General features: G+C 42.8%; 1 protein-coding gene across 1 annotated transcript; it reads left to right on the top strand.

Moving 5' to 3' along the window:
* Positions 1-5,977: 5,977 nt before the first annotated feature.
* On the top strand, positions 5,978-12,225 carry spry4 (sprouty homolog 4 (Drosophila)). Its single transcript, XM_030069422.1, has 2 exons — positions 5,978-6,168; positions 9,082-12,225. The coding sequence occupies exon 2, from the start codon at positions 9,121-9,123 to the stop codon at positions 10,282-10,284; it is 1,164 nt and encodes a 387-aa protein (XP_029925282.1). The 5' UTR covers positions 5,978-6,168; positions 9,082-9,120; the 3' UTR covers positions 10,285-12,225.
* The last annotated feature ends 4,102 nt before the right edge of the window (positions 12,226-16,327 follow it).

The following is a 16,327-nucleotide window of genomic DNA, read 5'->3' as shown; positions in this document are numbered from 1 at the left end:
ACTAAAAAAAAAAAAGAAAACCAAACCACCTTAAAGGAACTCCTAAAACTGCAAACTCCTTATTTTCTTTTTTGCATTTCATTGTACAGGTTGTCAAAGATTTGAACAGATTTCTGATGACAGGAAAGAGATTTCAAAAAGGTTTATTACCTCCTCAGCCCTGCCACTCCCATCAGTAGGGTCATCATTACTAATGCATGCTGCATGGCTGAGCTCTGTTCAACCCTAACCTCAAAAAAAAAAAAAAAAAAAAAAAAAAAACAACTTTATTTTAAATTCTAGCAGAGATCCCAAAGTTTCCAAAGACACCAGTTTGGTCCCACTGAATTACAGGGAAAAGATGTAATGCTGCAGCCATAAAAAAAAAAGACATCCTCAGCTTGAATATTTCACTCAGTAATCTGAGTTCAAGGGGTTAATTAAAATGCTTTTGATTTAAATTCAATTAAATTATTCTAGTTATACAAACTTAAGACAAAATCAAGTAACAATGACAGAAAAAATGGTTCTATATAGTATAAAGAGCTTTATAGATGCAAATTACACTTTCTATAATACCAAAAATATTGCAAGCAAACTAATATTTTTGTAATATATTTATCTATGAATGAAAGCAATGTAATAAAGTTAGGATTCTGTTTCCATACAACCTGTTATAAAATTGCTCAGTCAGAAGTGGCTGTATACTTTATTTGGCTTGCATGTTGTTATTCCTTTACAGGAACTGTTGAGCTCTCTAATGGGTCTAAGTGAATTAGGTCTAATGTATCCTATTATGGTGCAGTAAGGGCCAAAGTCATCAAACTCTTTATTTTGATGGATGTGGACACACAGACACACACAACCACACATGCATGCGCTCCCGCCCCCCTTCCTACCCCTCTTACCACACACCTCTCCCGACTCCAAAGCACACAAACACACCTCCTGACCAGGCGGGCAGGAAGGAAGGAAGTCAATATTTGAGGAGTTGAAGCTACCTGCCGTCGTGGTCGAGATCCGCCTCTCCCTGTAGGCTGACTACAGGTTTTTCTACAACACTGCTCTCAGCTTGTCAGTTGGAGTTTTCCTACAGGCTGTAACGCATCATTACAGTCGCTTGTCGATTCTTTTACTGCTGGCTAGAGCACTACTTTTCATGCCTATCCTCATCTTGTCAGTTAGGACCAGAAAGCTAGTAAGAGTGGTCCAAAAGGGGGGAAAAAAAAACACCTTCCACTCTTAAAAATCTGCTATTGGTGATATGACCCACATTCCTGGGCCTGTTTTGTTTTTCGGTGATGCATTTTCTTGTTCTCATGGATAACTGGTCAAACATAGACGACGTGGCATAATGTCAAGATATTTTCAGTGTAGCTTAAATGGAATTTAATAACAGGAACAAAAATTCAACTGAAAAACATCAACAGTAAACGTCAGGTTTTGGTTTCAGCCCTTCAGGCCATGTTCACACCAAGCCAGGAAAATCTGAAAACGTATCTTTTTTTTTTTTCCTCATTTTGAATAACCCTAACCCTAACCGCACTAAGCCAGCATGCTGCATTTGTGAAACCGTTCTCCACACTGTGTGAACTTTAAAAGGCTTGTCTGTTGTTGTAGTGTGGAAGGGGAAACAGCTTTCTGAAAATGCCAAATGTCATGTGAGCTAAGCTTTAGTCTAATATTGAGCACATGCAAGCCATGAGCATAGGCCTGCACACACTCAAGCATTTTTGGATGTTTCAGTGCCAATGGTGGGCTTTTGGAAAAGGGTCTGAAAAGTTAGTGAAAATGCTTAAGTGGTGTAATGTGGATGGAAGACCAAAATGGTGTTTTCGAGTCTACTCGGCCTAGTGTGGGTATGGCTTCAGAGTCAAAGACCAAGGGTTTCAGGAAATTCACCATTTTGCACCATCAATCAGCGAAAATGGTACAGGGAACAAATCCATCGCTGAAGAGGAAAAAAGAGGCAGTAAACCCAACAGACCAGAATGCAAGCCAAAGGACATGTTTGTTTTGTGCAAGGGATGTGACTGGCTTTTTTCAGCTGAAAAAAAAAAAAAGATTTTCTGCTGTTGAAAGTCATTCTGGGAAATGTAGGAAATCACTAACTGAGGCTGAAGTAGAAAAGGAAGATTGAGGGACATGGCAAAAAGTGAACAACACTGCAATACATTGGCACTTGACACTTTTTGTCTAAAGTCTACAACAGTAGTTAAATCAGCCATTTATTATGATCTTCATCAGCTAAGGCTTCAATAAGAATAAGAACAACACTTCATGAAAGAAATAACATGGGGAAAACTGAATGTCACAAACTGATGATATGTTAAAGAGTACAATTATTGGTGGAATTTTCCTTTAATGCATCGCTGCATCAACACCCTTTTGTCAGTATAACTAGCAAAGCCTCTGCCTTAGAAGTGAGTGACAACAAAATTATTGCGCCTTCACAGCCAAGCAGAGTTGTTGTGCACGTTGAGATCGTTACGTCCTTGAATGCATCACAGGCCCGAAACCAAAAAAACTGGAGGGCAGAACAGAAAAACTTGATGTTGCTTAACAACACAAATATTTACAGGAAGCAAGTCAAGGAAACTGACCACCTCAGTGACAGAACTCACAACTCAAAGACAAGTCGGTTTTCTCTCTGGGGGCTGCAACTGTTGTGAAAGTGATTTGAGGTTTAAAGTTCGTGCCTGAATTGACTGTAAATCTCAAGTGGCTTTTTCCTCCATAAAGCATAAATAGCACTTTAAATACATCATTCAGTTAATATGCAAGAGCTGCTGCAGAAATCTTTGATTCAACATTGCGCTATATGCTGTGATACTGATATTGTGCTATTACCTACTGTTGTGTATGTTAAATACCATTAACCATTATCATACTACTTCTACTAGTGATCCCTTTGACCACAATCATATTAAATCTTTTTTTTTTTTTTTTTTGTATTCTCTTCTTATCATTTTCGTCTTCCAATGATTATTGCATTTCTGCAGTCAAAGTTGCAAGCAAACATGCCACAGTCTCTTTCAACTGGTGTGAAGTGCACTTTAAAACCAAAATGCATTCCAAATCCTGGGGCTCCTGCTCTACAACTACAATGTTTATTTCTTAAAGATGCATATTGTGAAAGTGTCACGGAGGACTGAGAGCCACGGTAGGGCTTTTGATGTAAGTGGTGAGCGCTCTGAGAGCTATAGATGTGATTTGCATTTAAGCACTGTCACCTAACACTCTGCCCCCAAACACAGACACAAACACCCACTCACACAAACACACACACACACACACACACACACACACACACACACACACACACACATCACAGCAATTACCAGCTTTTCTCAAGTTATTGTGTCTTGAAAACAGTCAGGAAATACAACAAAACTGACAAACAGCAATAGATTAGTGAAATACATCAATAGATGGGCCTAAGTGATAAACAAAAGGAAGGCTATTGATATCCTAATTTAATTTGGGTTGATACCTTTTTGGATAACTCTTAATTCTAAAAGATCCAGACCAAGGAATTATAAGGCTGCATCTGCCACTTTGTTGAAAAATGGGAAGTTCAGATAATGTACTTCTACAAAACAGGCCTTTAACTTACATATGATGAGGGTTTTGTTGGTTTTACTGACATGGCATGGGAGGGGAGAAATAAAGTACAAAAAAAAAGCTAAATGTCTCAAAACTACTCTGAAAACAGATGGAGCCTTCCATTATAATTCAAAACCCACAGCAGTAGCCAGCAGATGTAGGAGGAAGGAAGGCTGGGAGGGAAGACTCTGGAGAAATCTAGGCCTTCCCTTCTGTGCATGTATGCCCGGATGATCACACTGACAAGAAATCTACAATTCAACAAGTGCCGCATGTAGGCCGTGGCTGCAAGCCACACAGCTGCGGACAAAAGTGTAATATCTTTGTGTCTGTGCATGTGTCACTGTGTGTGTGTGTGTGTGTGTGTGTGTGTGTGTGTGTGTGTGTGTGTGTGTGTGTGTGTGTGTGTGTGTGAGTGTGTGTGAGAGAGAGAGAAATGGAAGAAAGAGGAATGAGAGAGAGAGAGAGAGAGAGAGAGAGAGAGAGAGAGAGAGAGAGAGAGAGAGAGAGAGAGCCTGGATTCTCAATGTTACATTTACATGTTAACTAAATCATTACGAAAGCCTGTAATTCTTTATGATACACTAAGGTTCTTTTTGTTTTGTTTTAGTTTTTGTTTGGAAAAGATCTGGGCTTAATAACATGAACATAAAATCAATAAAATATAACCATTTTAAAACAATAGCGGGCTAACGAACAGGTCTGTAGTCTGTATATAGGCCTATAATCCTGTAATAGGCTTCACACAAAATGACACCTTTTAAAAAGTAGCAGCTACAGGTAAAAAAAAAACACACCACAGAAAGTCCTATAGTGATACAACAGGGGGTAAATGATATCACAAAATGCAATAAAGGCACTATGATCTTTTCATTGAGTACCCACAACTCACTATTTCAGGAATATTATAAGAATATTACAGTGATATCATAGGAGAAAGAAAATACCATGACGCAAAAGGTCACTGTGAACCCATTATTAAGCACCTCAGACACACTATAAAACTGAACGGGGGTATCATAGGAATATTATAGGCTAATGGTTTTATTTTACATTTGCCCTTGGCCATATATCAGTTCAATTCAGCTCAGTTTAATTCGGTGTGTTGTTATGAGTATCAAATGAACAGTTCTGTCAAACCATCTACACCCAAAAACAAATCTCTCTCAACCTTCCATGTAACTCTCATTCTTTCCAAAACAATAATCCCAATTTCGGAGGTGTAGTGGTTGCCATGGCGACCTGTGCTAATGGGGCGACTGTTAACCTTTGACTTGTTAAAAGCCCCAAGCTGGGGGCAGGGCAGCGCACACTGGGATGTCAGAGAAAGGAAATTCACACTCATTTCCTCCGTGTGGTTTCGGTACAAATCAACAACATCCTGTCCCTTTGTGAATCCTGCCTGCCCTCATGCTGGTTGCGTTTCAGAGTAGGCGTTATAACCCCCTCCACCCCCCTTCTCCTTTCTGTTTTTTTTTTTTTTTTACACCACCACTAACAGGAGCTCTAGCCATACCTCGCATTGTTGCAGAAGAAGGAAGGGCATGTCCTTGTTCGCAAGAAATGGCTTTAGATAGAATAGGGACACACAGGAGGCGATTATTCTGCCTCAACTATAATACAGGCATGTGATCTGAGAGGTCATATCCTTGCCTGAGTAATTCCTAATCCCCCAAAATAACCACAATTCTGCTTTAATAGTGCGACTTTAAATTGATTTCTCCCCCCTGATAATATCCTTGAGGGTATTTATAGTTTTCTCGAGATTCATTTCTAAAATGCATCCCAGGACTGCTGTAGTCACTACAAACACTGAATATTAAATAAATGCATTCATTAGAGGTTTAGCCCACTCAAACTCGTTATCCCTCTCTTTTTTTCTCTCTTCGTCCCTCTCTCTCCCTCCCGTCCATTACACAATACCATCATCATCATCATCTTCGTCGTGATATCCCCAGTGTAGTCATTTGCCCTTTAACATGCAGCAGGGATCCTGAATGGGTGAGAACACGGATATAATCTGCGGGCCTAAATAAAGCAACAGTGGCACCAAAGCCGACGAGGCGACTCATTCATGTCGCCTAAATCAGGCCTGACATTGCCCTTGTGACCACCACCACCCACCCCCTTTCCCCATTTCTTCCCATTCATAAAAATCTCGGCATCGCGCATGCGCAAAGCCATTCGGAGTCCTCCCCATTCATAAAAATGTAACCTCCGCATTTCAGCCCTCCCGAGTCGCTCTGCCCTCCCATTCACAAAAAAACCGAGGCATCTGCGCAGTGCCGTCCTTTCCCCTTCCTTCTCCCTCCCATTCATAAAAACTCACTTCCCTCCCCCTCGGTGGTTGCAACATCATATCCAAAACCCTGCGTCCACAACCGCAGTCGCCTTTTACGCACCAGCGAGTGGAGAATAGTGCTGGAGAATTGCTCTCCTTTGGCTCACCTTATCTCATTCCCAGCATTTGGACTTATCTTGCTCTCGGCTCTTGGGGACCTATTCTCGCTTGGATTGGACTATATAGCCTACGCGCAAACGTCGTGCGCAACGAAGAAATGAGATTTTTACTCTGAAAACACGGTAAGTTGTCACCTTTGGGACTGTGTGATCGTGAAACGTTCGGTAACTTTGAGCGTGTGGTTGCATAAACCGAGCTGCTTTGGTCTCTCCAGTCTCATAAACGCCTGGCTACTCGTCTCATTTCACCGGATCACGGGCATGAAAACGCTCCCTTGCAACTCTCTCTTGCAACAAGCTGTTTCCCCGACCCGTGTTTGCACTTTAAATCAATATTTAACCACCGATATTATACCAAAAGCAAGGTTGAGGGCGCAGGGAGGAACACGGTCTAGCGTTTAAAGCGTATCTTGGTCGAAATGCCTGTTTATTTAACCACAGAGGCATATCTGGCCATCTGTCCTTCCATTATTTGTGTGTTCTTTTTAAAGCCGCTGTCGCGATTAATGACAGCGGGACGGAGCACCATCTCTTTCTCCGCTCACATTGGATATAATATCACATTATCCCGGTGGTTGCGTGTCTCTTCCTCTCTGCAGCGCTCGCCTGGTTGGCACACCATGTTGGTTGTGTCAGGTGTTTCTGCTATTAGGCCTTGTCTTTTTTTTTTTTTTTTTTTTTTTTTTTTTTTTTTTGTAATCCAGCCGCCCTCCCATAATCTATCTCAGATTATTCTTTATACGCTGTCGTTTGGTCGTCATGAACGATAAAGTGAAGGTTTACGGATCAAACTACGCATTTAAATCACTGCTGCTGATTTAAACTGCAGCCCATAGCTGCTGGCTTGGCACACAGTGTACCTTTTTTTAAATCAAGGTTATAGGTCGCTTTTGCCAATTTATAGACATTTTGAGTGAGGGCTTATACACGGTTACAATGCCTATATAAACATGCTATTTAAGTATGCCGAGCGACCGCCTCCGGTTTTTATGACTCAGTCCATTCATATATTGAAGGGAGGGACACACACACACGCACACACACACACGCCAACACACACACACACACAGAGACGCGCGCACACATGCACGTACACAGTTCCGGCTTGGGGCTCGTTCTAATGGTCTAGATTTGACGATCGCAAGCGTTTGTCTGTGTGCCAGCAATGTCGCAACAGGTTTCTCAACAGGGCTTTTGCAAATCTGGGGAAAGGGACACAGGCATGATCTGACGGTCAAACATCCAAAGAATAGCGTCTATTACTGGCTCCTTCATAAATACAGTGATAATCAATCAGCAGGCTATAATATTGTATAAACTGTGCCGACAGTTTTAGGTTCTTTGCTTATAGCATCTGAGGCAAGAGAATTCAAAGATGGCACTGAATGCGTTAAAAAAAAAAAAAAAAAAAAAACCTCAGTGCAATTTATGGTTTTTCTAAAACAGCTATAGGCTATCTGTGTGGTGGTGAGATTTTTTTTATTTGTGCAATTTTCTGTGCATCAGAGAAACTAAACACCATTGATATGGGTCAGTGGAAATGTCGGTTCTGCTGCGCCGTTTGTCTTCAATCATCTTTTTGTTTTCTGTAAAGTAGGTTAGGTCTTGCAGGCTGCCAAGCGGTCATTGATGAAATGGATGAAACCGTTTTCATTCAGCCTCATAATGACTAGAGTCCATTGATTCATGCTCGCAACTGTTGTGTGCAGCCAGCAGCTTTCATTCACAAAACCCGACCTAAAAAAAAATCATTCTCAAGTTCTATGATTTTTTCCCCTGCTTTGTCTGAATCCCTTTTCAAATATCTTCTCTGCAACACAAAAATATGTTCATTCATTAACGGATTATATTCCCAAAAAATGAGATTATTAGGTAAAATAATGCCCCTGGGTATAAGATAATAGCTGTGCCATTCTATGCTGTCATTTAATATAAAAACACCTTTTTTCCCCTTTAGCTTTTTGCCTCCATTGTGGCTTTCTTTAAGTACTTTATCTGGCAACCTTCTTCTCTCTTTCGCCTTGTTTTGCATCTTTGAGTATTTTGCATGCAAGCCCTGCTCCCTGGTGCTCCCTGCTCTTTAGAAGGGAGGCTATGGGAGCGCAACTTCTATTGTTCTAATGTCAAAGTTAGAATGGAGGCGGTTTGAAACCCTGTTGGTATTCAGCGTAAAAAATCATGATCATTTGGATACTCTAAAATCAGATTCAGCCGAGTCCTAGCCTGGAAAAATGAGGATATCAATCGAGAGTGCACTGGTTTCAGCGTTGGGTTTTAATATTTGCCTTGGTAAACCCAACCAAGTGTAATGCATGTCAGTATGTCTAAAGTGTCAGTGTGAAATCTAGTGGTGTTTCTGTTTTGTTTATTGATGGTTATTATATTATTTGTTGCAGTTAAATGAATAAGCCACAATTACAGCAACTTCTAATGAGACAAAGCCATGCTCTGCTTTCAACATTGTCGATCCAAGATACGTCAGTGAGAACTATAAAATTGCCACTGAGAAGAAAATAACATTTCCAAAATCAATCCTTCCAAAATATGGTGAGGTGTGATCAATATGAGGTTTCATATGTGCACAGAAGGCCATGATTCAAACTGGAGGTTTCAATCTAAATGTGGCTCTGTGGGTTTGGTTGAAATCAGATAAGACACTAGTTTCTATACTCACACTTTCCAATAATTTGTTCTACATAGCTTATTTGCTGTGGTCAAATTTGCAAGGCTGCTGTAGATGGTGTTGTGTTCTGGACATATTTGGGATTTCTTCACATAAAATGCAGAATTTCACATAAAATGTGAATTTCTGGATTTTTCCCCCTGCTCTTTTCTAATCGCTTTTCCTTTTTCAAGATGACTTCTATGATGGCTGAGTCATTTTTTTTTGCTTTCTTTGTGGAAAGTTTATGATCTTAAAATAGAATGATGAGTGAAAAGATAAAAAAAAAAAACAGAAATGACAGCAAAGGCAGCCAGTCATAACTATCTCTCTTATGTCTCTCTATCTCTCTCTCTCTCTCTTTCTGTCTCTAGTATTGCTGGATGCTGCTTTAGAGTTCAGAGCGCTGCTGTATGCGGGGCACCAGCCTACACATGGAGTCCAGGGTTCCCCATCACATCCCCGGAGTGTCCTCCTCCCTCATATCCCAGCCCTTAATAGACAGCCGGGTGCCCTACGGCCGCCTGCAGCACCCTCTCACCATCTATCCTATCGACCAGATGAGGTCCTCGCACGTGGAAAATGACTACATAGACAGTCCTGCTGTCGTCTCCCAGCAGCCCCCGAGTCAGAAGACTGTGAACCGCAGGATCACATGGCTTGGCCAGAATCAGGATGCCTTTCTGGGAGCAAACCACAACCACCATCATAATCATCAACACCAGCACCACCAGCAGGGCAGGTGCGAGCCCCACCCTCACCAAGACACCACCACCCACCCTTGGATTTCATTCAGCGGGAGGCCCAGCTCCATCAGCAGTAGCAGCAGCACCTCATCTGATCAGAGGCTGCTGGACCACGCTGCACCCACCCCGACGGTGGACCACCACCCAAACCTGCACCCCCAGCAGGGCTCCGTCAACACCATCACCACCAGATCCCCGGGCTGCTTGACCTCCTCCGACCCTAAAGTCCTTACCCCCTCCTCCTCCTCTTCCGCCTCTTCCTGCTCCTCCTCCTCTAAATCGCTGGACCTCAAGTCTGCAAAGATGACTACAGGAGGCATGTGCTCCGCCGGCCAGCAGGGGTTGGCGCTGATCCCTTCCTCCCCAGCTGAGAAGAAGCACCTCCTCCTCTGCGAGCACTGCGGGAAGTGCCGCTGCACGGAGTGTACGCTCCCCCGGACCCTGCCCTCCTGCTGGGTCTGCAACCAGGAGTGCCTGTGCTCTGCTCAGAGCCTGGTGGATACAGCCACCTGCATGTGCCTGGTTAAAGGGATCTTCTACCACTGCACCGAGGACGAGGACGACGAGGGTTCCTGCGCCGACAAGCCCTGCTCCTGCTCCCAGGCCAACTGCTGCGCACGCTGGTCCTTCATGGCCGCCCTTTCCCTCGTCCTTCCCTGCCTGGTCTGCTACCTGCCAGCCATCGGCCTGGCCAAACTGGGACAGAAATGCTATGACAACATTAGCAGGCCCGGGTGCCGCTGCAAGAACTCCCAGGGCGGCGTTGGGTGTAAAAACGGAGGCGTGGAAGCAAAGATTGGGACGCTAGAGAAGCAGCAGCAGGGGTCATGATAGCGGACTGAAGTGGCGACAGCCTCGTTGAAAAACGGACAGGACAATACAGTACTTGCTCGCTCTCGATGGATCGGACAATCCAAAACCAACCCCTTAAACTACACCCTTAATCTGCTGGAAGATGACTTAATGTAAAACAAAGGTACTTAAATGGCGTCTTCACCTTAGTTTGAAAAGGTGCATGATGAGAACGGGCCTGATCTGAGAGGGATCGGGTCAGCTGCCAGTAGGAATGGCTACCAGGCCACCAGAGATTTTTTTTTGTAAGAGTGACACAACAAGAAGAGACTGGATTGTTGAACTGGTATTCTTGTTTTTTCGAAGATGGCCGAAGGCACAAAAGTCATTGTCCCTCTCTGCTGCTCTGTATTTCTCAGCTAATTTTGTCATGGTAACTAACCAGAAGCTGGTTGCTGATCCTCTGATAACGTAGAAGTTGTATGATGGAGAAAAGTCTGTACACCAACCCCTCCTCCCCCAAAAGCACAGCCCAGTGTCCCTCTGTTTGAACAAACAACCATGCAAACAAGTGATTACCTATACTGTGGCTTTATGATAGGCCACTGTAAGAGTGAAACTACCACTTAGTCACTCACTCTCTCCGCTATTATGATGATCACCATTCTTTAGTGTTGCCAGTCTTCCTCTTATAGTTTGATGATGCTAGCTTGGCGTTGCTAACATTTATCTCTAAATTTTTTTTATTATCTCCACGGAGGAGTTGTATAAACAAACACTTTGAGGCTTTGAAAGAATAGTTATTTCCCACAATTTTCACAGTGCGTGAGGCCGTGGGTAAGCAGTCACAGTGCTGCAAGTGAGAAAGAGATAATCACTTTACAGTGTGGTTCCTATTTGGGAGCAGAAACCAGACATTCTAAAAAAAAAAAAAAAAGAAGAAGAAGAAGATTTTTGAATGCTGTTAACCTTCACCAATCACCTCAGAGGTAATGCATGTCATGACCTGCATGCTCTTGTCTAATGGTTACCCACCGTGCTAGAAGTCGATGTGTCGTAGAGAAATGTATAAAGTACACCCAACCTTCTCAGGGACTGTTACAGTAATCCTCTATAGAACTTGGCCTATAGCGTGTCGATTTCAAAACTGCCTAAGAGCCTGGTCTACTTCCTCTTTGCACAAGAAGGCAAAGAAACGTTTAAGGGCAAAAAGGCAATAGTGAATAATTTAAAACAAGTAAGCTAAGTAAGAGACGAAATGGCCAGAAAAAAATAATGTTTCCGGAAGAGAAGGGGAAGCGAGAGAGAGAGCGAAGGAGAGGAGAAGGCATAGCAAAGTTGTCGTCGTCGTTGTGTATGTATCTAGCCAGCCTTAGTCAAAATCAAACCTGCCACTTGCACAACCTTTTTAAGAAGACGCAAACCCCTTAAACGATGGACTAAAGCACAGTATTAACCACCACGTTGATCTCGCATTCTTTTTTATTGTGAACTACATTTAGTCCACACACCCCAGCCGCCCTACACACACACACCACACACACACTCACACCAATGTCTTCATTAAATTCTAATCATTATGCTGCATAGCTGAGTTGGTTTGTCAGATCGCCTTTTATTCTTAAAGTCTATTTTTGTGGCTTGCATGATGTTCTTAGGACTTTGCCAAAGGAAGCTAGCATAGCATGTCTTCGCTATCCGAGTGATCACAGTTGTTATGCACTCTTGCCAAATGGAGTTCGACGGCAGTTGGTTCTTAAAGGCATGCCGCCCCTTTAATACAGATGGCCTTTTTCTGTTTGGCATAAAGGGATACTGTCTTTGTTGCTCCATAACGTACACCTTTCTTTCACGCCGGAATCCCTTGACTTTCATCAGGGCCCCCCCGACTTGCTCATACTTGTACTCGTCTTGTTGCACAAAGCTGATATCACACAGGAGAAAAACAAACAAACAAACAAACACACAAAAAAAAAACACTGTCCTTAGTCTTGAATGTATGAGGCAATATCTTCAAATTTAGCAATTCAATCTGACAGAAAGGTGCCAAAACTGAGAATGATTGTGTGACTAGGCAAAGGCCTAGTATGTGCAGGGGTAGGGTGGGGGGAGGGGGTGAGGGGTGGGGCGGGGCGGGGGTCAAAAATCACAAATGTTTTGACAATATATTTAGAAATAGAGCTATGCAGGTGAAATGTTATTTGCTGTAAATAGTTTCACAACATTTGTGTTCTTTAGAAGAGACTTTTAAATGTCCTTGAAAGATTGCATGGTACATTATAACTACAATTCAGTACAAAAATATATAGAGAATATATTAGATATATATTTTGAGGGTAAGAATAAGATGTTTTTGAGGTTGCGAGTCGGGCTATACACGGAAAAGGAGGGAGGGGGGTGGCGAGAGGGGGGCGGGGGGGAGAAGACAGGTCTTTCTATCACAAGCACTTGATTTAGAAAAGTGTGCCCGGCAATAAAAAAAAAAAAAAAAAAAAAGAAAGAAAAAAAAAGAAAAAAAATCCTACTGTTTATGCTATCCATGGCTCATTAGCAGTCGAGAGGCTAAGCTAATTCCCTGGTTCCTCCCCGAGCCCTAAAGACTGTGGACTCATTGAATCCACACAGGGAACACAATCTGCCCCTATCCGGATCAACCCATTTCCTGCTGTTACTGCTCAGTGTCTCAGCTCTCCCTCTCTCTCTCTCTCCTTTTTTCCATCTTCACTCCTTCCTCCTCCTTCCCTCCTCTCCTCTTCCTCCCTCCCTCCCTCCCTGAAGTTGTCCAACAAACACCCCTGGCCTTGATTGACAAACACAGCTGCTGTGCATAAACTTGTCATACCACAGAGGGGGGAGAGAGAGAAAGAAGAAGGAGAGGTCTCTCTTTCTCTCCGTCTCTCTGGTTTTTTTTTTCTCTCGTTGTTTTTTTTCTTTTTTTTTCTCCTCCTCCCCCCTTCTCTCCTTTTCTCTCACGATGTCTCTCGTGCCGTCGCGTTCACTTAGCGGACCTATTTCTTCCACGTTCTCGGCCTTTCTCACTCTCTGTCACTGTATGATATCTGCTTCATGTTAGCTTTATACTTTTACCATGTGCTCGCTAGCCTGTTAAAGGTATGGAATAATCACCAACAATGACACCTAGATGATGATGATGATGATGATGATGATGATGAACCCTTTTTATTTTGCGAGAATGCTGTGACTTTTAACCTTCACCCTCCCATTCATTGTAGCTCATTTTCGGGCACTGTTTTTTTTTTTTTTTTTTTTTTTGTTTGTTGTTGTTGTTGTTGTTGTTAACCCAAAACAAGAGAAAAGTCTCAAACCGCTGGGTGATACTACTCCATTCCTTTTGCCTTTGCAATGTCAATGTTGGGGATTAAGACAAAAAAAAAAAAAAAGAGATCTGTGCTTTTGTTTTGTTTAGATATAACAAAAAGGAAAAAAATCTCTCATATAAAAGGTTCCCTTTATAGATATATTTATTTTGAAGTTCTATTTTATATAGTATTTATTTAGATGCCAACTTTTTTTTGTTTGTGAAGAAAGCTTATGTCGAAACGGAATGTACATTGACAATGGAAATATATATTGTTAAATATAACGAAAAGGCTGTCGTGTCGTGACTTTTTGTGTGAAGATTCAATACTGCACACACATACACACACACACCTACCTTATCCTTACTCTGGCCATGCAGCTAGATGCACATCAATGAATCAATGACCAAACCTTAATTATGCACGTGATCTTTACAATTTCCTTTGGATATGAATGGGAAGTGACTAAATATGTCCAATTTACTTCTGATGCTGTTCCTGCAATTTAAAGTTAAACTTGCTGTGCTTTTGGCCTGAGATGACGGTGTGCAGGAAATCCATTTTTTTTTGGATAGAAAATATGTTTTTCAGGAGCTTCTAACCTTAATAGCAAACAGACGTTATTGGTAGCCATTTGTGCTTGTATTCAGCCGAAACTATGTAGATGTCACTTGGTTAAAGCGACACAGTCTTAAACCAGGCAGCGTTAATCACAGCGCCGAGGGGAAGATGCACTTCAGATCGATTAAAGCCCCCCTTCAGCTCTCTAGGCCCACAAATTAAAAACTGTTAGTCATGTTATATAAGAACATTTAATGGCCTTCCTTTTTCCCACCCTACTCCCTCTCTCTCTCTCTCTCTCTCACACACACACACACACACACACTCACATACACACACACACACCCACACACACACACACACACACACCTTCCTATGTCCAACTATGCCATTCTCTATAAAACAGTGGTAGGCCACAGGCCGGCACAGGCCAAATAAAGCAGCTAAACCTTTCTGTTTTGCGGAAAGAAAACATTACAGTGAAAGCGAATAAATCACAGATTTCCTCTCTACAGTTTAAAAATGAGACAAACTTCCACTGCACCAGTTAGATGGTCACTACGTGTGTGTGTGTGTGTGTGTGTGTGTGTGTGTGTGTGTGTGTGTGTGTGTGTGTGTGTGTGAGTCATAGTCTGATTTTAATGCCTACATGGTTTTAGAAATGATCTAAATGAAACAGTTGTTTTGTGTCGGACTCTAAATTTAACATATCCTGTGCAGTGTGTATGTGCATGCATGTGTTTGTGCAGTGGTGTGAAGAGGGGGGCACGTGAATGTGTGTGTGTGTGTGTGTGTGTGTTTGTGTGTGTTTAACTTGTAGGTTAAACTGACTTTCCTCATGTTTATAGGGGTGGTCTGTTATATCTGGCTGTGTAACATTCTTTCTCTCTCAAGCACCTCCTTATGGAACCGAAACACACAGAGCGTCTCTCTGCAACACACACACACACACACACACACACACATCATCCCGCCCATCCCCCCTCCCTCTGGGCCCACCTGTGCTGCTGTTACCTTTAGGCGTTCTTCCTCCCCTCCTTCTCCGTGCTTGTTTCCTAGGTGTTTACCTGAGAGCACCTGGGAGAAGAGAGGGGAAAGAGTGAACTAATGTGTGTGTGTGTGTGTGTGTGTGGGAGGGGTGTTAATGACCAGGGAAAGAGAGAAGAGAAGAGAAGAGAAGAGAAGAGAAGAGAAGAGAAGAGAAGAGAAGAGAAGAGAAGAGAAGAGAAGAGAAGAGAAGAGAAGAGAAGAGAGGAGAAGAGAAGAGAAGAGAAGAGAAGAGAAGAGAAGAGAGAAGAGAAGAGAAGAGAAGAGAAGAGAAGAGAAGAGAGGAGGCAGGGTGCTGGGTTGACCTGCCCTTCCAGCATCGCATAAAGAGCTTCCTTCCGCTGTTGAAGGCCTGCAGGCGTTGCTGTGTCTGTTCCAACAGGTGAGATCAGAGACCAACCTGCCTGTTTACCTGCCGGTCTGTCAGCACCCACCTGGGACACTGCACACACACACACACACACACAGACACACACACACACCCACAACCGCACACAAACACCTGCATTTGACTTCCTCCACACCTACATTGTCATCCCCACCCCAGCAGGCCACATACATATCATCAACACAGGAAGCTCCAGCGCAGGCAGGTGGAGGAGAAACCATCCATTATCGCGTCCAGTTGAGCCGGCTGGAGTGCCACAGGAACCAGCCGCCACCTAAAACAGGAGATGCAAATATAGTTTTATGGTGTCATTTAGCATGTTGAGCACTCACACCGGACAGCTTCAACCCAAAAAGTGTCAGAAATGTTACAGAGTTGCAGGAAAGGTTACACACAGGTCCAAAAAAAATCTCCATCTTTAATAACTCATTTAAATTTTATTTGTATTTTTACTTGTTTTAAGACATACCAGGATTTAAGAGTGACTATGAGGCTAAATTGGTTGTTAAAACTGAGATTCTTGCACTCCTGCATTTGAAGTTGCATTGACTTTTTGTGCTTGCGTGCTGCTTTTCTTTGTGTCTTCGTGCGACTGCTGTGGCGTGTTTGTGTTTTTGCTTCGTGTGCAAAGTCGGGGCACAAAGCTGGTGTCAGGAATAAGGTCGTCATATCCTGCACAGACACGCCGACACACACACACACATGCATGCCCGCAAACATGTGCATGCACACACACACAAACACCAGCCATTATTATTTTTAGCAT

Source organism: Myripristis murdjan, chromosome 14, assembly GCF_902150065.1.
Source record: "Myripristis murdjan chromosome 14, fMyrMur1.1, whole genome shotgun sequence".
In the NCBI taxonomy this organism is placed as follows: domain Eukaryota; kingdom Metazoa; phylum Chordata; class Actinopteri; order Holocentriformes; family Holocentridae; genus Myripristis; species Myripristis murdjan.
Note: the sequence above shows the minus strand (reverse complement) of the source record. Positions and strands in the feature narration are given on the sequence as shown.